General features: G+C 44.1%; 1 protein-coding gene across 1 annotated transcript; it reads right to left on the reverse strand.

Annotated features, from left to right (window-relative positions):
- Positions 1 to 1,972: 1,972 nt before the first annotated feature.
- Positions 1,973 to 4,886, reverse strand: LOC121270402 (zinc finger protein 229-like). Its single transcript, XM_041175711.1, has 2 exons — positions 4,837 to 4,886; positions 1,973 to 4,043 (listed from the first exon to the last, which is right to left on the reverse strand). Exon 2 carries the CDS (start codon positions 3,680 to 3,682, stop codon positions 2,534 to 2,536), a length of 1,149 nt encoding a protein of 382 aa, XP_041031645.1. The 5' UTR covers positions 3,683 to 4,043; positions 4,837 to 4,886; the 3' UTR covers positions 1,973 to 2,533.
- Between the last annotated feature and the right edge of the window lie 18,761 nt (positions 4,887 to 23,647).

Raw genomic sequence — 23,647 nt, forward strand, 5'->3', positions numbered from 1 at the left:
ATCACTTGCTGCTTATGCTGTTGGCACACAAGTAATCCTGTGTTACAGTTTCACCAGGTTGACACCTCATTTTTAGGTGTGCCTGGTGCTGCTCCTGGCACGCCCTCCTGTATTCTTCATTGAACCAGGTTTGATTCCCTGGCTTGATGGTAATGGTAGAGTGGGGGATATGCCAGGCCATGAGGTCACAGATTGTGTTCCAGTACATTTCAGCTGTTGCTGATGGCCCACAGTGCCTCGTGGATGCCCAGTTTTGAGTTACTAGATCTGTTTGAAATCTATCCCATTTAGCGCAGTGATAATGCCACACAACATGACAGAGGATGTCCTCAATACGAATGCCGGACTGTGCCTCCACAATGACTGTGCAGTGGTCACTCCAACTGATACTGTCATGGACAGATGCATCTGCAGCAGACAGGTTGATAAGGGTGAGGTCAAGTATGTTTTGCCCTCTTGTTGGTTCTCTCAGCACCTGCTGCAGACCCAGCCTAGCAGCTCTGTTCTTTAGGATTCAGCCAGCTTGGTCACTAAAGGTGCTACCGAGCCACTCTTGATGATGGCACTCACTGGTATCTCAGCAGAGTGGATAACTGAGTGAATCCCTTCCCACACACAGAGCAGGTGAACATCCTCTCCCCAGTGTGAACTGGCTGGTGTCTCCACAGATGGGATGATTCAGTGAATCCCTCACCCTCCCAATTATCTGCAAATTACTTTAATTGGAAACCTCCTGGGTTATTGACCTTTCCTTCAAGAAATAGGTCCTTCCTAGCTACTCTATCAGGGCCCCTCATAATTTCATACACCTGTTAAATCTCCCCTCAGCCTCGTCTGTTCCAAGGAAAACAATCCCAGTCTAACTGATCTTTCCTCGCAGGTAAAATTCTCCAGTCCTGTCAACATCCTTGTAAATCTCCTCTGTGGTGTGAATGCATCCTTCCTGTAATGCAGTGACCAGAACTGTACTCAGTTATCTAGCTGCGATCTAACAAGTGTTTTATTCAGCTCTAGTATAACCTCCCTGATCTTGTTATAAAAACAGAAAATGCTGAAAATACTCAGCAGCTCTGGCAGCATCTGTGGAGAGAGGAGTTCCAGGTCTGTGATCTTTCATCAACAGAAAATGCTGGAAATGTTCCCTGTTCCTGTATTCTGTGTCTCAGTTAATAATGGAAAGTATCCTGTCTGCCTTTTTAATCACCTTATCTGCCTCTATTGTCAAATTCAGGGGTCTGTGGACATGCACACCAATGTCTCTCTGTTCTTCTACACTTCTCACTATCGTAGCAATAATATTCTTTCCCTTTGCCGTGTTTGCCCTCCTCAAATGTATTTATTACCTCACACTTTTCCAGATTGATCTCCATTTGCTACATATCTGCCCACCTGATCAGTCTATTGATATCTTCCTGCAATCTACAGCTTTCTTCCTCACTGTCAACAACAAGGCTGGAAGTGTCTTAATCATGCTCCCTATGCTAATGGCTAAATCATTGATATATACCACAAAAAACATAAACTTTGTCCTGAGCCATCCAGAACCCAACTGGAAACAGTTTTCCAGTCACTAAAACACCTTTTGATCATTCCTCTTTGCATCCTGCTGCTCCAGCTGATGACACTTCCTGAAGTTCTGATTGTCTAGGATATGAGAAGTGTCCTGGTTTTCCCAAATGGAACTGCATGTGCAGTCCATGGGACTGAGATGCTGTGCCATGTCTAGTTATCTAATTATTAGCTGACTTAATAAAAATAAACTTACAATTAAAATAAATAAAGTTTCAGCGGCTACTCGCTAATCAGTTTCTTCCATTGTGCTGAAGTCACCTTATTTTTATAGGGAGTTAAGTGAAAAGTTTTTCTGAACTCTTATTATCTAAACACCTGAGAGTTTACTTTACTGAAAAATTAAGACTTCTTCACTGTTAAAATTCCTCGTTAGTTAGATTTATCTTTATCCCCTAGATTTGATGAATGAAACACTGTCTGTAATTATAAGATAAATAATCAAATTGACTTCAGTTTTATGCTAATTAATGTATCTAGTCTTATTTTTTAGTTGTTTAATGCAGTGATCAAACCTATACTCAGTACTCTAACTGGTGTTTCATACGATTCTAACATAATCTCCCTGCTTTTATATTCTAGGCCCCGGACAACAAAGTGTCCCAAATGCTTTCTTGACCACCTGATCTACCTGTCCATCCACATTCAGGGATCTGTGGATATGCACCCCAAGGTCCCTCTGTTCCTCTACAATTCTCAACATTAACCCATTTTTTGTCTTGTTGCCCTCCCAAATTCATTATCACACACTGCTCCAGATCGAATTCCATTTGCCATTTTCCTGCCCATCTGACCAGTCCATTAAGGTCATTCTGCAGTCCATGGCTTCCTTCCACATTGTTAAAACCAGCAGCTTTTGTATCATCTGCAAATTTCTTAATCGTTGCCCCTACATTTAAGTCTATATCATTGATATAAACCACAAGACTGTGGAACCCCAATGAAACAGGCGTCCAGACATGATTCAGTCCTGGATGAGGTTAAAAGCAGCAATAACAGCAGAATCCATCCCCTGCAGTCGCATGTGAACTTGCTGGTGTCTCAGCAGGTTCTTTGACTGAGCGAATCCCTTCCCACACATGGAGCAGGTGAACGGTCTCTCCCCAGTGTGAACTTGCTGGTGTGTCAGCAGATTCCTTTTACTTTTAAAGCTCTTCTCACAGTCAGAACATTTAAAAGGTCTCTGATCAGTGTGAACAAGTTGGTGTGTAGTGAGATGGGATGACTGAGTGAATCTGTTCCCACACAAGGGGCAAGTGTACGGTCTCTCTCCAGTGTGAACTCGCTGGTGTATCAGAAGGTCAGATGAATCAATGAATTCCTGCCCACACTCAGGGCAGGTGAACGGCCTCTCCCCAGTGTGAACTCGATGGTGTCTCACCAGATGGGCTAACCGAGTGAATCCCTTCCCACAGGTAGAGCAGGTGAACGGCCTCTCCCCAGTGTGTGTGTGTTGATGTTTCAGAAGATCCCTTTTGCTTTTAAATTTTTTCTCACACTGAGAACAATGGAATGGTCTCTGATCAGTGTGAACAAATTGGTGTTTCAGAAGGTGGGATGAACAAGTGAATCCCTTCCCACACACGGAGCAGGTGAATGGCCTCTCCCCAGACAGAGTGCGTTGGTGGTTCTGTAAATCCTTTTTACTTTTAAAGCTCTTCTCACAGTCAGAACATTTAAAAGGTCTCTTATCTGTATGAACAAGTTTGTGTGTCAGGAGGTGGGATGATTGAGTGAATCTCTTCCCACACAATGCGCAGGTGAATGGTCTCTCCCCAGTGTGAGAGCGTTGGTGTATCAGTAGATCCTTTCTGCTTTTAAAGCTTTTCTCACAGTCAGAACATTTGAATGGTCTTTGGTCAGAGTGAACTTGCTGGTGAGTCCGGAGGGTTGATAATGCATTAAATCCCTTCCCACATTCAAGGCAAGTGAATGGCCTCTTACCAGTATGAACATGCTGGTGTGTGTAGAGGCTGGATGACTGAGTGAATCCCTTCCCACACACAAAGCAGGTGAACGGCCTCTCCCCAGTGTGAATACGTCGATGTGTTTCCAACTCAGATGGGTAATTGAATCCCTTCCCACAGTCCCCACATTTCCACGGTTTCTCCATGGTGTGGGTGTCCTTGTTTCTATCCAGGTTTGACAATCAGTTGACGACTCATCCACACACAGAACATGTGTACAGTCCCTCCCCGCTGTGAATGGTGCACTTTTTTTTTAGGCTGTGTTGCTGGTTAAAACTCTTTCCAATCAGTGCACTGGAATACTCTCACTCATTTGTGTATGTCTCAGTGCTATTCAGTCACAGTATTGTTTGAAATCTTTCCTTACAGTCAGAACAAATAAATATTTCTCCTTCCACATTCAAAGGCCGATGATATTCAGGTTCTGATGAATCGAGTGACTCTATCAGATCTTGACATGATGTTTGGTATGAATTTCCCATCTGCAAATCCAACCCTCTGAACACCCTGTAAAAGGAATTTACATTGAAATACTCAGATTATTGAAAAAACAAAGGCCATTCTGTCCAACTACTCTGCTGGTTTTTATAGACCACATGCTTCTCCTCCCATTCCATGCACCTCATCTCGTTCTTTCAGCTTGTCTTTCTATTCCCATTTCCCTCAGATACTCATCTAGTTTTCTTTCAAAATTATCTCAGTGGTTTCCTGAGTTTCACATTGTAACCACTCCCTTAGTCAAGAAATTTCAAGTGGAAACATTCTCTCCATATCTACCACGTCCAACCCATTGATCATTGTAAAGATCTCTATCAGCTCACTGCTAACTCTTCCCTTTTCTAAAGGAAAAAGATAGCTCCAACCTGTTCAATCTTTCATAACAGATGTATTTGTTTTGGTTTACAAAATGAATCACTGTCAATCCAGGAGAGAAATTGAGAAGAGACAAACATTTCTATAGGTTTGAGTTTGCTGTGTGTAAATCCTCCCCTTCTAACCTCCTGTAAAAGGAGTTTCCAAAGCCCATTCCTGTCAGTCCAGGATAGACATTCACAATATTCTCTCCTCCTGCTGACACAAACAGGATGACCGCGCATGCGCCCTCTGCACATTGACCCGAGTAAGATGGCGGCTGTTAATCTGGGCCTGTGACCGGAGGAGGTCGGCAGCTTTGCTCGATTTGGTGCAAACGCGGGGCCGGCAGCTTCTCATTCGGGTCCAGAGACCGACACCTAGTGTTTATGAAGCATCCAGTCCACCCTCCAGCTCCATTCCTCTCCTCAGTTACGCTGTTTCTCACCTTTTCCCCCCATCCTTCCTCCTTCACCTCCCGCAAGCCCCAGACTTCAGTCACGACGACATTGCGCAAGCGCGCAGGGCGCCAGCTGTAAGGATGATCAGGTGGCACCCTTCCTTCATTCCGATTGGTTGGAGGACCAGCTAGTTCCTCACGGTCTTCTAGTCCCGTCCCCTCTTCCTATTGGTCCGGAGCTGCCGTCAATCACCCGGGCATTGTGACCGTTTCAAACGCTGACAGCGGCCACAGACTCAGCCTGACTTGCTGATTCTTGGCAGCGTTTTCTGTTGGGAAATTAGAACTAGAGATGGAGAGTCTACGGAGAGGGAAACAGAGTAAATGTTTCAGGTCGCTAAATTTTTATCCAAGCTGGAAGAATTTAGAGATTTAGTTGTTTTCCAGCATGTACGGAGTCAGGGAAATAAGGAGAGAGGATAGGATAGAAGGCTGGAGTGATTAAATGACAAAGCGGATGATGCAAGGCAACACTGGGTGATAAGGAGAAAAGTAAATAAACTAATGGGACAAGTGAAGAGACAAAAGACAGGTCCAGAGGAGGTATGAATGATAACAGCAGAACAATTACAAGCACCTACTGTCCGAAAAAATGGGATTGGTGGTTATGATCTGAAATTGTTGAAATGAATGTTGAGTCCAGAAGGTTGCAAAGTGTCTAATCAATGATGAGCAGCTGTTCCTCGAGTTTCCTTTGAGAGTCATTGGAACAGTGCAGGAGGCTGAGGACAGAGAGTATGGAACTGAAGTGAGGCAGAGAACTAAAATAGTAAATGATCAGAAGCTCAGTATCACGTTTGCAAACTGAATGGTGATGTTCCACAAAGCAGTCACCCAATCTGATTTAATCTCCTCAGTGTAGGAGAGACGGCATCATGAGTAGTGAAAACACGATGCTAAATTGCAACAAGTACAAGGAAATCACTGTGCCACCTGGAAAGCGTGTTGAGGGCCTGGAATGTAGGAAGGGAGGAGGTGAAAGGGTGGGTGCAGCATCTGCTGTGCTCGCACGGAAATGATTCAAAATGATGTTCATAAGAAGACCAGAAATAGGAGCAGCAGGAGAACATATGGTGACTTAAGCCTCTGCACCATTAAATGATCTTCCTCCTTAACTCCACTGTTCCTCCCTATCCCCAAATCCATTGATTCACCAGTATCTAAACTTTCATGGATTTGCATCTGGAATATATTCAAGACAGAGAATAATTTGCAAGTGCTCCCAATCACTGCTCGGCAATCATGTTAACTGAACTTTAGTCTGGCCTAGTGTCACAGCACTGAAATCTTGTCTTTCTCTGACACGTTATTCTTAATGTCATAATTGACAGATTAAGAGTAAAACAGCCACCATTTCACTATGAGGAGAAGAGACAACTTTGTAATTACTCCAAAATGTTACAATCTGGCTCATTAGATCTGGTTATTCCATCCCATTTTATATTCATCTCATGGGAAAATGAGTAAAATACTGAAACATACGCACTTTTGGGAACAATGGTGAGTTTGCTGCTCAGATTAGCTCAGGTCTCCATATTATAAGATAGATCTAAAAGGACTGGAGAAGATGCAAGAAAAAAAAATACTAGAATGATGCCAGAACTGGCAGGTTACACCCATTAAGAAAGACTGGACAGGCTGTAAATGTTTTCTCTGGAAAAGAGAGTGAAGGATGACCTGATCCTTTAAGATTATGAAAGGGTTTGACAGGATAGACAAGTGGAAGATGTTTTCACTTGCAGACAGAATGAGAATAAATATCATTTAGTCACTAATAAATTTAATATGCAGTTCCAGAGCAACATTTTAAACCAGAGCTTAAAAACTGAAAACATTGGAAATACTCAGCATATCTGTGGATGGAGACAGAAGATTAATATTTAAGTCTGTGCACAGATGCGGTCCAGTTCTGATGAAAGATCTTGGGCCTGAAATGTGAACTGTTTCTCTATTTACAAATGCTACCAGAATTGCTGAGTATTTCCAAAATTTTCTGTTTTTAATTAAGATTTGAAGCACCCACAGTATTTTGTTTTTCTTTAACTGGAGAGTGCTGAAATGAACTCCATGTGACATCAAGAAAGCTAAAGACACTGGATACTGCAAAGGCTATGGGCCCAAACAATATTCCAGCAATAGTACGAAGACTTGTGCTCCAGAACTTTCCACGTCCCTAACCAAGCTGTTCCAGTACAGCTACAACACTGGCATCCATATGGCAATGAGGAAAATTCCCCAGGTATTTCCTGTACACAAAATGCAGGACAAATCGAACCTGTCCAATTACCTCCCCATCAGTCTCCAGCCCCAATAATCTGGTCATTGACGCCCAGTTTGAGTTCTGCCAGGGCCACTCAGCTCCTGACCACATTACAGCCTTGGTTCAATCAATGACAAAAGAGCTGAACTCCTGAGGTGAGGTGAGAGTGACTGCCCTTGACATCACAGCTGCATTTGACCAAGTGTGGTATTAGGTAGCCCTAGTGAAACTGGAGTCAATGGGAATAAGGGAAAACTCTCTGCTGGTTGGAGTCATACCTAGCACAAAGGAAGATGGTTGTGGTTGTTGGAGGTCAGTCGTCTCAGCTCCAGGACATCATTGCCGGTTGGGCCTCGGACACTACCTCAGTTGCTACATCAATGACCTTCCTTCCATCACAAGGTCAGAAATGGGGAGGTTCACTGATGACTGCACAATGTTCAGCACTATTTGCGACTCCTCTGCTGGAAGTCAATGTTCAAATGCAGAAAGACCTGGACAATATCCAAGCTTGACTGACAAGTGGGAAGTAACATTTCCACACACAAGTGCCAGGCAATTACCATCTCCAACAAGAGAGAATCTAACCATCACCCCTTTACATTCAATGGCATTACCATTGCTGAACCCCCCACTCTCAACATCCTGGGGGTTACCATTGACCAGGAACTGAACAAGATTAGCCATACAAATACTGTGGCTACAAGAGCAGGTCAGAGGCTAGGAATCCTGTGGCAATAACTCACCCCATCATCTACAAGACACAGGTCAGGAGTGAGATGGAATACTCTCCACTTGCCTGGATTAGTGCAGCTCCTACAACACTCAAGAAGCTCAACGCCATCCAGGACAAAGCAGCCCACTCGATTGGCACCCCATCCACAAACATTCACTCCCTCCACCACTGACGCACAGTAGCAGAAGTGTGTACCATCTACAAGATGCACTGCAAGAACTCGCCAAGACAGCACCTTCTAAACCCAAGACCACCAACATCTAAAAGGGCAGGGACAGCAGATCCCTGGGAAACACCACCACTTGGAACTTCCCATCCAAGACACTCACCATCCTGACTTGGAAATATACTGCCGTTCCTTCACTGTCACTGGGTCAAAATCCTGGAACTCCCTCCCTAACTGCACTGTGGGTGTACCTACACCACATGGACTGCAGTGGTTCAAGAAGCTAGCTTACCACCACCTTCTCAAGGGCAATTAGGGATGGGCAATAAATGCTGGCCTAGCCAGTGACACCCACATCCCGTGAATGAATTTTTAAAAAATTGTGAAACTAACCACCAGAAGGATTAGTGATTCCCGCCTGAGCTGGAAATTCTTAGATAAAACTCCATCGTGCAAAGACAATTTGAAAGCTGAATATGGAAAAGGATTTACTCAGTCATCCCACTTACTGACGCAACAGCACATTCACATTTGAGGGAGGAGAATCAGACACATTGTGTGTGCAAAGACATTCACTCAGTTTGCCCCCTGGTTAACACTCCAACTTTAGAAACTCAACACTTTTGATCTACGACTAGTCCATCCTTAATGGCAAGGGAGAGTTTAACTCTTATGTCTATGGAAAGAAAAAAACACTTGTTCACCCCACCTGCTGAGACTCCAGTGAGTCCACATCTAACTGTAGGGGTTTGTTCTGCTGTTAATCACACCCAGGACAGAACTATGGTGGAGGACCCATGCTCTTTAGTTGCTGTATCAATTGATGGAAAAGGATTTCCTTTATCTACCTTATTCTAAACCTTTCATAATCTTGTACACCGCTATCAAATCTCCCCTCAATCTCCCCTGCTCCAAAGAGAAAAACTCCAGCTTCTCCAGCCTAACCTTGTAGCCAAAATCCCTCATCCGTGGAACCATTCTGGTAAATCTCTTCTGCACCTTATCAAGGCCCCTCACAATCTTCCTAAAGACTGGGGACCAGAACTGGATGCAATATTCTGGTTGTGACCTAAACAAAATTCTATAACATAAGAACTAGGAGCAGGAGTAGGCAATTCAGCCCCTCGAGCCTGCCCTGCCATTCAATACGATCATGGCTGATCTCATTTCGGCCTCAACTTCAATTTCCTGCCCTCTCCCCATAACCTTTCAACCCATTACTAATTAAAAATCTGTCTCCTTAAATTCATTCAGTGTCCCAGCATCCATTGCACTCTGGAATAGTGAATTCCACAGATTCACGACCCTTTGAGTAAAGTAATTCCTCTTCATCTCTGATTTAAATCTACCACCCCTTAGCCTAAAACAATGGCCTCTCATTCTAGAATCCCCCACAAGGGGAAACATCCGCTCCACGTCTACTTTGTAGATCCCCTTTAGCATCTTATATACCTCAATTACATCTCCTCTCATCCTTCTAAACTCTAGTGAGTATAGGCCTAAACTGCTCAATCTCTCCTCATAAGACAAGCTCCACATCTCTGGAATCAATCTAGTGAACCTCCTCTGAACTGCCTCGAGTGCAACTAAATCCTCCCTCAAGTAAGGGGACCAAAACTGGGCACAGTACTCCAGGTGCGGTCTCACCAATGTCTTGTACAGTCACAGCAACACTTCCTTATTTTTATACTCTATTCCTTTTGCAATAAATGCCAAAATTCCACTTGCCTTCCTTATAAATGCCAAAATAATGCTCCTGTTTTTATACTCAGTATCTCTATTTATGAAGCCCAAGGCCCCATATGCTTCACTGGCTACCCCCTCAATCTGTCCTGCCATAAGAAATTGGTCCCACAAATGGTTTAATCATCATCCATACTCAGAAAGCCTATGTAATGATACAAGATTTAAATTAGTTCCTGTATTATTTGCCCTGAACCCCAATACACCCATCCCCAAGGTTATGTCATCCCATCTACAAGCAGCTTGATGTTCGGATGATAAGGGAATTATCCGGGGATTTCGGAAGTCAGAATGCAGGGAAAGAGATGGGTTGACTGTGACCAGCAGTAGCCAAGAGCCCAGTGTTAAGGCAGTTTAGCAAAACACTGTGATCATTTCTGTGATAGTGACACCAGTAAAAAGGGTGGAGGGAAGAGAGGGATCAGTGACTGGGCTGGAATAGGGGCCACGGCTGGTACGACCGCTGGGAAGCTCTTGGACATGGAGAATATGTGGGAACAGGACAAGGTTGTGAGGCAGCAATGGACAGGAATCTTCAGTAAAAGAAATAAAAGGCAGAGAGATAAAATCCTGGAACAACAAGAAGGAGTGAAATCCAGAAAAGAGATGGTGGATGGACTGATTGAGAGAAAGGGAATGGTCAATAAGATCATTCAGTAGAATAAGATTGAGGTGAAAAGTCAGGACATGTCTAAAGCGGTTCCCTGTGTGATGTAAGGAGGGTTTTTATTGGTTCAGGTACAACAAGGCCAGGAGGACATTGAAAAACAATACAGAGTCCAAAATTAGACAGTCCAAAGGGCCTGGAGAGGGAGGGTTAATAAACTTCGGGAGTCACAGGGACGGGAGGATATTGAGAAACAATCAAGAGCTCAAAGGGTCTGGAGGGGGAGAGTTAATAATCTCAGAGAATCACCGGCTGCACAAACTTCGAATGTGACCCCAGACCCATTGTAAAACAGTGAACAAATAAATCCCTGATTTTACTGAGACTCTTTTGCATGTCCCAGCTCCTGTAACTACTGACTGGAAAGGGAACAGAATCTCAGGAGGTTCCACACTGCTGGCTGCTCGTGAGGAAGTGATCTCCAATCAGATTAAAGTGCTTCTGCTGTGAGTATTTAATAAAGTGTCTGAACCTCTCATTGTGCTTCCTGTCCAATATCCCCCTCATCCATGGATCTTCCGTTTTACCAACTGGGGGAAAAAAATTGCCTAAAATTGCGGATGCTGGAAATCTGAAATGAAAGCAGAAATTGCTGGAAAAGCTCAGCAGGTCTAACAGCATCTGTGGAGAGACAGAGTTAACGTTTCGAGTCCATATTACCCTTCAGAGCTGGTGTTGAAAAAATTGTCAGTTGGTTGATTGGCCTCAATACTGGCAGTATTACCCAGAATTCCTCATGGGTCAGAAAGCCCCTTATCAATGAGAACAGGAGCCCAGAGCACCAGCGTGGGGGCCGGGCTGTGCTCAGAGCATGCTCAGTGCAGCTGGTGGAGATGGACTGGGGTGGAACAGGCAGCTGAGGAGGCGGGAGGAGATTGTGGATGCACGGGAGGAATTGGAGCCAGGGGTGGGCCAGAATTAGATGATCTCAGATAATCATAGAAGGCTGAAGGGCTGGAGACGACCACAACCGTCAGGGAGCACAGGGGATGATGGTGAACAAGTAAGGTACAAGTAAGGACATGAGCTGCTGAGTTTTGGGTGACCTCCAGTTTCTATGGAGTTGAATCTGGGAGGTCGACAAGAAGCACAGTCGAATTGTTCAGTTTAGAGGGAACAAAGTAATGGATGAGTTTCAGCAGCAGATCAACTGAGGCAGGAACACAGTTGGGTGATTTTACTGAGGTGGAAATGGGTTGTTTTAGTGATTTGTAGTCAGAAGCTCAGCTTGGGCGGAAATATGACAACAAGATTGTGAACAGTCTGGTTCAGCCTCAGAGAGCTGCAAGAGGGATGGAGTTGGTGGTTAGGGAGTGGAGTTTGTAGCAGGGACTGAAAATAATGGCTTTCATCTTCCCAACATTTAAATGGAGGAAATTTCTGCTCATCCAGTACTGCATGTCAGACAAGTCAGGACGGTGTGTGAGTTGGAAGTGATGGTTTCACTGACACCTGTTACCTTCGTCCTTCTAGGTCGTGGGACGTTGAGGGTTTGGGATATTCTGCCAAAGTTCTGGTTGAGTTGAAGATCTATTAAGCACATCTTCACCCCCTGCACCTCCCACCTCTCTCTTTCATCCCATGGAGGACAGAGTCTTGTGTAGACCCAGACCAGGTGGCAGATTCCATTCCTTGAAGGACATTAGTGAACCAGTTGGGTTTTTATGACAATCCAGCAGTTTTCATGATCACTTTTTCCTAGTGCTGGCCCCACAAATTATCAGATTCATTCAGCTCAATTTCACAACCTGTTTTTATGTTTTTGTGGGTTCTCTCTCACTCCCTTTTTTCTGTTTTAAATCAGTTTCACAGGGGATTAGAAGGGGAGGATTTGCAGTCGGGAAACAGAAACAAGACATCACAGCAGAATCTGACAGTCGCCCGATTTATCATAACCCGAATATCATTTGATTTTGAATGTGGAAGGAAAAAGCATCATTCACAGTGGAGAGAAATCGTACATGTACTCTCTGTGTGGACGAGGCTTCAACCGATCATCTGGCCTGTCAAGACACAAGCGCAGCCACATCCGGGAGAAACCACGGAAATGTGGGGACTGTGGGAAGGGATTCAGATTCCCGTCAGAACTGGAAGAGCATCGGCGCAGTCACACTGGGGAGAGGCCGTTCACCTGCTCCACATGTGGGAAGGGATTTACTCTTTCATCCAACCTGCTGAGCCACCAGCGAGATCACAGTGAAGAGAGACCTTTAAATGCCCAGACTGCAGGAAGTGCTTTAAAAGTTTCTGGGAGCTGATGTCCCATCAACATATTCACACTGACAAGAGACCATTTAAGTGCTCCCACTGCGGGACTGGGTTCAGGGGATCATCTCAACTCACTGTACACCAGCGAATTCACACTGGGGAGAGGCCATTCATCTGTCCCCAGTGTGGGAAGAGATTCACTACCTCAACCAACCTGCTGAGACACCAGCGAGTTCACAAGTAACTAAAGTGGTGGGATTTTGCTGTTAATCACATCCAGGACTGAACCATGTTCATTGGGATCTGTTTCTGCTGATGTCAATAAACTATAGACCACTTAGAGGGGCTAATATTCTGGACAAATGTCAAATAAATTAGTTTTGTGTTAAAGACATGATGTGTTGAATTTTTAAAATATCTCTAACACAAGTTTGTTCCTTTTGAAGTGCTCTCCCTCTCCCTTAGCCTTCATCCTCACCCCCAGCAACCGGTGTGAGGATCTCATGGAGCTCCTTTGTCACTAAGATTGAGACAATCCAATCAGCTGCCTCTGCTGCTTCCCTCCCTTCCACTCACTCTCCCTAAAGTTCCCCCTTACCCGAGCCCTGAACTCAGATCTTTCTATAGTTTCTCTCCCATCTCCCCTCAGGCCCTCTCAGAACTCATCTTGTCCATGAAACCAACCTCCTTCATCAACCCTGCTGCAACTAAACTACTGATCCCTCAACTTCCCCATGTTCACTGACTATGTTAACAGTTTTCTCTCTCAGGTACTGACTCTCTCTCCTTCAATTCTGCCATCATTATACCCTTCTCAAAAAACAAATCCTTGTCCCCACTGTCTTTCCAAACTACTGTCCCATCTCCAGCCTCTCTTTCCTCTCCAAAGTTCTTGTTGTCACCTCCCAAATCCCTGCCCATCTTTCCCAGAACTCCATGTCTGAATCCCTCCAGTCAGGTTTCTGCCCCTGCCACAGTGCTGAAACAGCTCTTATCAGTACCAGTCTTGATTTTTGTGAATTTTCCAATCTGCAATTGCAGGTGGAGGTGGGGGTGAATTGCACAGATTGCGTCATGGAGGAAGGTCCAGACATTCTGGTAACTACATACTTTAAGTACCTATTGTGTGTATTGCGCTGTCATGAAAATATAGTGCATTTCATCATATTGATGTGATACATTGTAAAGGTAGGTTAATTTTGGGATTTGGATTAGTTTTTCTGTGTGGATATGTGTGGGGGAGGGGATTTAATGGAATTGGAGACAGCTGGTCTGGAGCTTTTGAATGATCAAAAGGGAAGCTAGGTTTGAAATGCTAAATATATAAACCTGGCTGAAGTTTTAGAATGCGAGGTGCGAGGAACAATTGCATTTTTAGATAAATTAGGTTAGTTTGAACTTCAAAGAGATGATAAGATGTTACATCTAGCCATAGGAAGCTAAGTTAAACAGTGTGTTTATTTTTCCCAAAGGTTACTGATAATATGAGTACTATGCAAGATTTATGATATGAGAAAAGTAAAGTTGCAAAGACATATTGGGACATTGGAATTTACATTAAGAGAGAAACATGTATTAAGGAGATGAGGTAATATTTAAGAGGGAAGGCATTCTGAGATCTAACACAAGTGTGAAAAGCCTCCAGCCTCTATGCATTAAGTTGCTGTCTGCAGGAACTGAAGCTAAGAAAACTCACTTTGAATATCATTGTCCAAGGTATTGTGTGCTTTACCTGGGTCTGTTAAACTTATGTTTTGTTTTTATTCTGTTAATGAATGTTTAATTTAGTTTAAAAAAAACTCTAATTGTGGATGGACTTATTACTACTGAATTCAAGGCACGCATCTCGAGATAAAATACAAATTGCAAAACAGTGGCAGCTGTTTCAGGTTTTGCTCTGTGATTTGAGCAGCTCAGCATTTACCATCCGCTGTGCCATAACAGCTCCCCGGGTCCCGATCTCGATTGGGAAGCCGATGCATTGAATTTTGTGTTCCCAATTCAAGCTATCAATGGCGGATTATTTACCCAGAACAAACCACGTTGCAGAAAGTCCCCTATCAATGACTATAGGAGTCCAGTGCGCAGGTGCAGTGTGGGTGTGCGCTCTGAGCATGCTCAGTGTCAGTCATGGTGCCAGATTTGAGGAGGAGCGGACGGTTCGGGAGGCGGGAGGAGATTGTGAGCACAGGGTAGGAATGGAAACCACGGCTGGACTGGGAACTGGAGCAACTTCTGGGGTAGGCCCCAGGCCCCGTGTTTACCCCGCGGTGACAGGCCCGGGGGGAGGGAGCGATGGAGCCGGCGGCTGGACGGGGAGGATTTGGAAACAATTTGTGGATCCGCAAACCCTGAGGAATAATTGTCAGCTCCTGGTTTGCAGCTGCGGGGCTTCTCCCTCCCGGGAACAGGCCCAGGTTAACGGCCGCCATCCTGGGTCAGCGGGTGGAGGATGGTTCACATCAGAGGATGGGGGAGGGGGGAACAATAAATAAGAGGTTACACTTTGGGCTCAAACCAATGAGGACCCTGATCTGTGTTTGGGAAACTGTTAACAAATGGCCCCTTGTAAAACATGATCTCTAGTTGCAGAATTTATTAAAAGGATACAGAGAATTATCCAACACTTTATTTGAATTTCAGCCCAGGGAGGAGGGAGAGTGTGTGGGACGGGGATTTACAGCTTTGGGGGAACAAGAGAGAAAAAATGTTCCATAGGAACTAAAATTAACTGTTCCTAATTTCTATGCTGTGCTTACAATGAGGATTTTTGAAATTTCTGCTTACAGGGCATCAGAAGGAAGAATTTATAGACTGGTAACTCAAACAAAACATATCAGATCAAGATCTAACAGAGTCACTTGATTCATCAGGAGCTGAATATCACCGGCCTTTGAATGTGGAAGGAGAAATGTTTGCCTGTTCTGACTGTAGAAAAAAAAAATCACTCATCTATATGACTGGAAAAGCACCGAGACACACTCACACCAGTGAGATTATTCCAGTGCACTGACTTTGCAAAGAGCTTTACCATCACACTCCTGTCTTGTGCTTTGTAGATGGTGGACAGGATTTGGAGAGTCAGGAGGTGAGTTACTTGCGGCAGGATCCCCAGCCTCTGACCTGCTCTTGGAGCCACAGTATTTATATGGCTGGTCTACTTCTGTTTCTGCTCAATGGTAACACCCAGGATATTGATAGTGGGGGACTCAGTGAAGGTAATGCCACTGAATGTCACGGGGTGATGGGTAGATTCTCACTTGTTGGAGGTGGTCATTGCCTGGCACTTGTGTATTGTGAATGTTACTTGCCACCTGTCAGTACAAGCCTAGATATTGTCCAAGTCTTGCTGCATTTAGACATGCACTGCTTCAGTAGCTGAGGAGTTGCGAATGGTGCTGAACATTGTGCAATCACCAGTGAACATCCCCACTTCTGACCTTACGATGGGAGGAAGGTCATTGATGAAACAGCTGATGATGGTTGGGCCTAGGACACTACCCTGAGGAACTCCTGCCGTGATGTCGTAGAAATGAGCTGATTGACCCCCAACAACCACAACCATCTTCCTTTGTGCTAGGTATGAATGCAACCAGTGTAGAGTTTCCCCCCCTGATTCCCATTGACTCCAGTGTTGCCAGGGCTCTTTGATGCCACACTTGGTCAAATGCTGCCTGGATGTCAAGGGCAGTCACTCTCAACGCACCTCAGGAGTGCAGCTCTTTTGTCCATGTTTGAACCACGGCTGTAATGAGGTCAGGGGCTGAGTGACCCTGGCAGAACCCACGCTTAGCATTAGTGAGCAGGTTATTTCTTAGCAAGTGCTACTTGATACAGAAACAGGGCAATCTCAATGTGGTGATGAACATTTTCATTCACCAATTAAGCTTTGAGCGACACTGTTACAATCGATAATTGCCCATGTGCTAGAATGTGCCCCATCAATGACTACAGGAGCCTGATGTGATTACTCAGCACTCGGTTGCACTCTGAGCATGTGCAGTACAAGTGGTGGATGTAGAACATGCTGATCAGGAGCTGGTTGGAGATGACACTGAATTACAGAAAATATCAAGTCCAAAAACAGAGAATTCTGTTCAACTGACCTGTGCTGGTGTTTATGTTCCACACAAGATATATTCCATTTCATCTATCTCATGTCTGCTTTTCAGCATATCTTTCTTTACAGAGATACCAACATTGAATTTAAAGCAAAATACTGTGAAAACTGGCAATCTGAAATAAAAACGGAGCCTATCTGGAACAGAATGGGATTTTCAATCATTTTTCTGGATTTAAGTTGATTTATGGGGTATAGGTTGTTTGTAGTAAATCCCCAATTGTGAATGAAATCATCAGGTTCTGTAGGACTTAAGCATCCGGCAGGAGTGAACACTTTAAATGTCCATTTAAAAAAGATTTATTAACCATTGAAAGGTGGAAAGGTAACAAGTTAGAAAGATAAAAATCAAAGTTTCAATTAACAGTAAGAGGAGAATGTTTAACTTTAACAATTAAACAGACTTCTCACAACGTTCCTCAGTCGATCAGGCCGAAGATGTGAAGTGAGGATAACCCTCCGTCATTCGATACACAGATAACATGCTAACAAAATAGCTTCTCGCAACCTTCATTTTTACACTTAAAAGATGCTGTTGGAAATGGCTAATTAGTCTATGATTTGTCAATAATGTGAAAGAGTTAATTCCTTTGGTTTTAACTAATTTACCACATTGTCTTAAACTTAGGACAGTGCCTTCCTTTAAGCTATGTCTCTCATCTTGATGTCTTTACAGGAGCCCATACAGGAGCCCATCCATTAAGATAGACTCAACAATCAAGGACAATGTGTGTTCCTGATAGGGAGCGAGTCCAGGGTTTATCCCATTTCTTTCCCAGCTGTTACAGCACTTTAATTCTCTCATAAGAAATGCTAATAGAGAAATACAGAAATAACATAAAGCGACTTCTAATTAACAACCAATCATCTGTTGCTCATCAGTGGCTGCTTTGTAACATTGCTTTGGGTTAGTTTGTTGTAAAAGGTTAACATCAAAATGGCTTCTCATCTCAGTGTTAGCAGAAAATTGTGTTTTGAGCTTGGTAGCTTATTACAATGAATATGACATGAAATAAACCTGAAAATGGTTGGGCTACACTAAAATCTAGTACCCAGGCTTACTTACAGGATGATGCCAGACAGTCTGGTGCATGTTAATGCACAGCTGTTTGAGTTACCGTGAGTCAAAAGGAAGTTAATTTTCATTTTCTGTTTGTAAAATTTATGGGGTAGATTTATTCTGGTTTGAGCGCTGTACCTCAACTTGACGTCAGTGCGCACTTGTGTTGTCTTTATTGTCCTGGTCATTTCATGAGCTGCCAGCTCCCCTCAGCAAAGCAGCAGCAAACCCCAAAATGGCTGCCATCTGCCTTTGCTGCTGGCATCAGACAGGAAGCTCCCTCTCCCCGGAGGCACTTGGTGTCTCAGGTTGGATGCTGAGCTCAACCCCTGCCAAAACAGCTCATTGACACTTAAAAATAGTGTCGCAAGAGCAATTCAGGTGCAGTGTCCAGACCCGGAATTCATCCAGTGTCAGGTTCTCAACCCTCTTTGAAAATCCAGTTCTTGGAGTTTATTCTTCCTGATGTTAATAATCCCTGTAACGGCTGGAGTTTAATATTCTGGTTAAATGTCAAATAAATCAGCTTGGCGTCAAACACATAATGTGTGAAGTATTTGTTTTCTCCAGGATAAGAGACAAATTGAAATCCTGTTCTCAACTGTTCCATTTCTGGGCCTTTTCTCCTCTGTTAAAGAAAGATTTGTATTTCTGCAGAGCCTTGCATGACATCAGGATGTCCCAAAGCATTTTACAGCCAATGAAATTCCTTTGAAGTGTGTCAATATTGTAATGCAGGCAATACAGCAGCTAATTTATGCACAGCAAGATCCCATAGACAACAAATTAATAATACCCAAATAATCTGTTTCAGTCATGTTGATTGAGGGACAAATATTGACCAACACTCCTGGGAGAAACCCCCAACTCTTTGAAATAGTGTCAATGGATCCCTTACACCCATCCATTCTGTCTCAGTGCCGTCTCTGACAGTGCAGTGCTCCCTCAGTACTGCAGTGGAATGTCAGCCTGAATTTTATGCTCATCTTTCTGGATGTAGATTTGAACCCACAACCTCCTGATTCAGACATGAAAATGCAACCACTGAGCCACAACTAACACATCATCACTCTGGATTATTTCAGGACCTAGACCTTTGGTTACTCTCAAGGACATGTCCCAGCTCCCCAAACCTTCCAGAGTGTCTCTCCAAGCCTTCATCATCTCACTTTGCTGAAAAGGAGGAAGAGGGAAAATGGAGAACTAGAGATCAGTCAGTCTAACATCAGTAATTGACAAAATGTAGGACTCTATCATGAGGGATGTGTTAACAGGGCATTTAGAAAATCATTAACTGATTGAGCAGAGCCAATATGGATTTATGAAAGGATTTATGGATTCATATTTGACAAATCTGTTCAGAGCTTTTTGAAAATGTAATAAATAAGGAGGATAATGAGGGTATCAGTAGAGACTGGTTCCTGGGATGAGGAGATTGTCTCATGAGGAGAGATCGAGCAGACTAGGCCTATATTCAATGGAGTTTGGAAGATTGAAAGGTGATCTAACTGAAACATTGTTAAATGGCCTGACAGGGTAGATGCTGAGAAAATGTTTCCCGTCTGGAGAATCTAGAACACGGGGAATCATTTAGGACTGAGATGAGGAGGAATTTCTTCACTTAGTCCTGAATCATTGGAACTTTCTACCCCAGGGATCCATGGCTCTGTTATATTTAAAACAGAGGTCAACAGAGTTTTGGGTACAAGGGGGATTAAGGTTTGTGGGGAGTGTGGATCTGAGGTAGAAGATCAACCATGATCATATCGAATAGCAGAGCAGGCTTGATGGGCCGAATGGCGTCTTCCTGTTCCTATTTCTTATGCCCGTTAAGCCTCAGTCTGGTTCCCCTTAAGCTGCTGAGTGGGTGAATTAAATCTTTCTTCACAAATCACCCGGATACCAGACTACAAGTCAGGTCATGAACATTGCTTATTGTTTACAAATCACAGTAAAATGTGGGCACACAGACCCTTTCTAGATGTGTCTAAATGTGATCAGAGTTATCCAGCAATTCAGCACTAATAGGGAGAGCTATTTCACAAAACAAGGAACAAAGGCTCCACAGGATATTCAGTGATTCACTATAAATCAGCACGAATGGATGCTGAGTATTAATTACAGCAGGGAGCAGAGTCTGGGGTTATCAATTGGTGAGTTTATTTTCAGAGTAATTCCTTCAATATCTGACAAGTTAACAGCTTCGAACAGCCCGTCTCTCAAATAGCTCGAACCTACTTGTGATTACAAACATTCAGAGCTTACTGAGCCTCATCCTCGAGTTACAGAACAGACTTTCTCCCATCAATATAGAGCTGCAGGACTGCACAGTGATCTGTTCATTGCTCATCTTTAGTTCAAGGCAGTTTCTGAGTGATTTACATTGAAAACGAGGTTTGTAGACATTATAGTCTATTCACACATGATTCACACGCCAAGTTGAAACTGGGCAACTGACATTAGGATCAACCCTAACTGTCTGAATGAACATGATTCAGTCCAGGATGTGATGAACAGAAGTAACAATAGCAGAATCCAACCCCTGTCATCACTTGTGAACTCGCTGGTGTGTCTGCAGGTGGAATAAGCGAGCGAATTCCTTCCCACACTTGGAGCAGGAGAATGGTCTCTCCCCAGTGTGAATTCGCTGGTGTGTCAGCAGGTTGGATGACTGAGTGAATCTCTTCCCACACTCAGAGCAGGTGAACGGCCTCTCCCCAGTGTGAGTGCGCTGGTGTGCAGTGAGATGAGATGGTTGCTTGAACCCAGTCCCACAGTGAGAGCACCTGAACGGTCTCTCATCAGTGTGAATACGTTGATGGTATTGCAGATCCATGGAACTTTTGAAGCACTTCCCACAGTCTGAACATTTAAAAGGTCTCTCATCAGTGTGAACTCGCTGGTGTGTCAGTAGGTGGGGTGATGTACTGAACCTCTTCCCACACTGTGAGCAGCTGAATAGTGCGTACCCGGTGTGAATGCGCTGGTGCTGCCTCAGTGTGTATGGGTTTTTAAAGCTCTTTTCACAGTTGGGGCATTGAAACTCTCTCTTGTCAGTGTGAACTTGCTGGTGTTTCAGCAGGTAGGATGAGCGTGTGAATCCGTTTCCACACACGGAGCAAGTGAACGGCCTCTCCCCTGTGTGAAGTCGCTGGTGTGTCTGAAGACCGATTAACTGAGTGAAATCCTTCCCACATGCAGAGCAGATGAACGGCCTTTCCCCAGTGTGAAGTCGCTGGTGTGTCTGAAGGCAGGTTAACTGAGTGAATCCCTTCCCACACATGGAACAGATGAATGGCCTCTCCCCGGTGTGACTGCGTCGATGAGTTTCCAGATCAGACGGGGACCTGAATCTCTTCCCACAGTCCCCACATTTCCAGGGTTTCTCCCTGCTGTGAGTGGTGCTTTTTGCTTCCATTTTCTAAGGATGGTGATATTCAGGTCCTGATGAATCAAGTGACTCTGGCAAAGTTTGATGTGATTTTGATTCCCGACTGTAAATTCTTCTAATACTCTGTAAACAGAGCTCAAAATAGAAACAAAGAACTGTGAAAAAGAACCGACAAAAACACAAAGGCAGGTTGTGAAATTGAGCTGAATGAATCTGGGAATTTGTGGGGCCGGCACGAGGAAAAAATGACCATGAAAACTGCTGGATTGTCATAAAAACCCAACTGGTTCACTAATGTAATTCACAGAACGGAAGCTGCCACCTGGTCTGGGCCCACACAAGACTCTGGCCTCTATGGGAGAAGAGAGAGTGAGAGGTGGAGGAGGGGAAAAGGAGATGGGTTTCACAGATCTGCATTTCAACCAGAATTTTGATAGAATCCCCCAAACCCCTGACCCCCACCACCTGGAAAGACAAGATCAGCTGGTGCATGGGGAAAACCATCAGCTCCAAGACACACAACAGGGTTCACACTGGGGAGAGACCGGACACCTGCTCCACATGTGAGAAGGGATCTAATCCATCATCCAACTGGCTGACACACCAGCGAGTTCAACATTGACTCCAGGGGTTGGATTCTGCTGTTAATCACATCCAGGACTGAGCCATGTTCATTCTGATACTTTGGGTTTGTTTCTGCTGATGTTAATAACCTTTGTAACTGGACTGGAGGTTTAATTTTCGGGAAATCAGCTTATTTTACTTTGTAACCCTTACCCTTCAATGAAGTATCTTTCTTCGGCCTATAACAAACAGTGATTTGCTTGTAATGCTTTCAGTTTAGTTACTGTATTCAGTGCTGACCATGTGGCCTGCTCTTCGTTGGGAAGATCAAACACAGATTGGATGATCACTTTGTGGAACATCCTCTGTTCAGTCTGTGAGCTTGACCCTGAGCCTCTGGTCACTTGTCAATTTAATTCTTTGCCCCACTCCCACTCTGACCTCTCTGTCCTTGGCCTCCTGAACTGTTCCATTGAAGCTCAATGGGAGCTTAAGGAACAGCAGCTCATCTTTTGATTCGACACTTTACAACCTTCCAGACTCAGCATCGAGTTCAGCAGTCTCTCCATCAGCACAGAGTTGTCAGGATCGGTAACTCTCTACCTCAAAAGGTGGTGGAACCTGATTCTATAAGGATCTTTTAACAGGGATTTGACAGGTATTTGATAATGAAGAACTTAATGATTACAAACAGAAAGTGGGTGTGAGGGATGAAACATGACTGCTCTTTCAAATAGAAAGCACAAGGACAAAGGGTTGAATGGCCTCTTTCTGTGCTGTAAGTTTCTTTGATTCTAGGATTTGGTCATTTATCCCCTTGAGTCTGTTCCACCATGCAATGAAATCATGGCTGATCTGTGATCTGACTCTGTACACCTGCCTTTGCCCCATATCCATCAATAGCTTTAATTAACAAAGATCGTTCAATGTCAGATTTAACATTCACATTGATCTCGCATCAACTGCTGTTTGTGCAACAGAGTTCCTAACTTCCACCTCCCTTTGTGTGTAGAAGTGTTTGCTAACTTCACTCCTGAAAGGTCTGGCTCTCATATTTACACTATGCCCCCAGTCCCAGATTCCCCAACCAGTGGAAATCATGTCTCTTTACCCAATCAGTTCCAATTAATATCTTAAAAACTTTGATCAAATCACCCCTTATTCTTAATTCCAGGAAATACAACACACGCTTGTGTTATCTCTCCTAATAACTTAACTCTTGGAGTCCAGGTATCATTCAGGTAAATCTGTGGCTGCACTCTCTCTAAGGGCAATATATCCTTCCTAGAACTGTACACAGTTCTCCAGGTGTGGTCTGACCAGGGCTTGTGTATCCAGATGCTTTTCCAGTCATCATGATACCTGAAATTAAGTTATCAGGAGAGATGACTGAAACTCAGATTGTTTCCTGGAACTTAGTAAATTAAAGGGTGATTTAATCCAAGATTGAGAGAAATTATTTCTGCTGACTGGGGAGTCTAGGTCAAGGGAAGTAGTCTAAAAATTGTAGCCAGGTTTTCCAGAGCGAAATGAGGCAACAATTGTTGACACAAAGGCTGGGAAAAGTTTGGAATTCTCTCCCACAAATGACAATTCCCTCACCAATATCGCCAGCCATTCACCTTCCCCCACCCCCTTTCCCTCCCAAGATGGTGACAGGCAGTTGCCTGCAGTAAGACAGGCCAGTCATCAGAGTCTCCAGTTCTGCACTCATCATTTTGTTTTTTTATTCTATGTTAGGACGTGGGCGTTGCCCATCCCTCATTGCCCTTGAATTGTGTGACTTCTCAGCAGGAAAAAAAACAGTAAAACGTGGGAAATAAGAATACTGGTCGGAAATCGCCTTGTATAACTTAGAATGGAACAGCAGTTAAAAACTGGGAA

Source organism: Carcharodon carcharias, chromosome 27 (genome assembly GCF_017639515.1).
Source record: "Carcharodon carcharias isolate sCarCar2 chromosome 27, sCarCar2.pri, whole genome shotgun sequence".
Taxonomy (NCBI): domain Eukaryota; kingdom Metazoa; phylum Chordata; class Chondrichthyes; order Lamniformes; family Lamnidae; genus Carcharodon; species Carcharodon carcharias.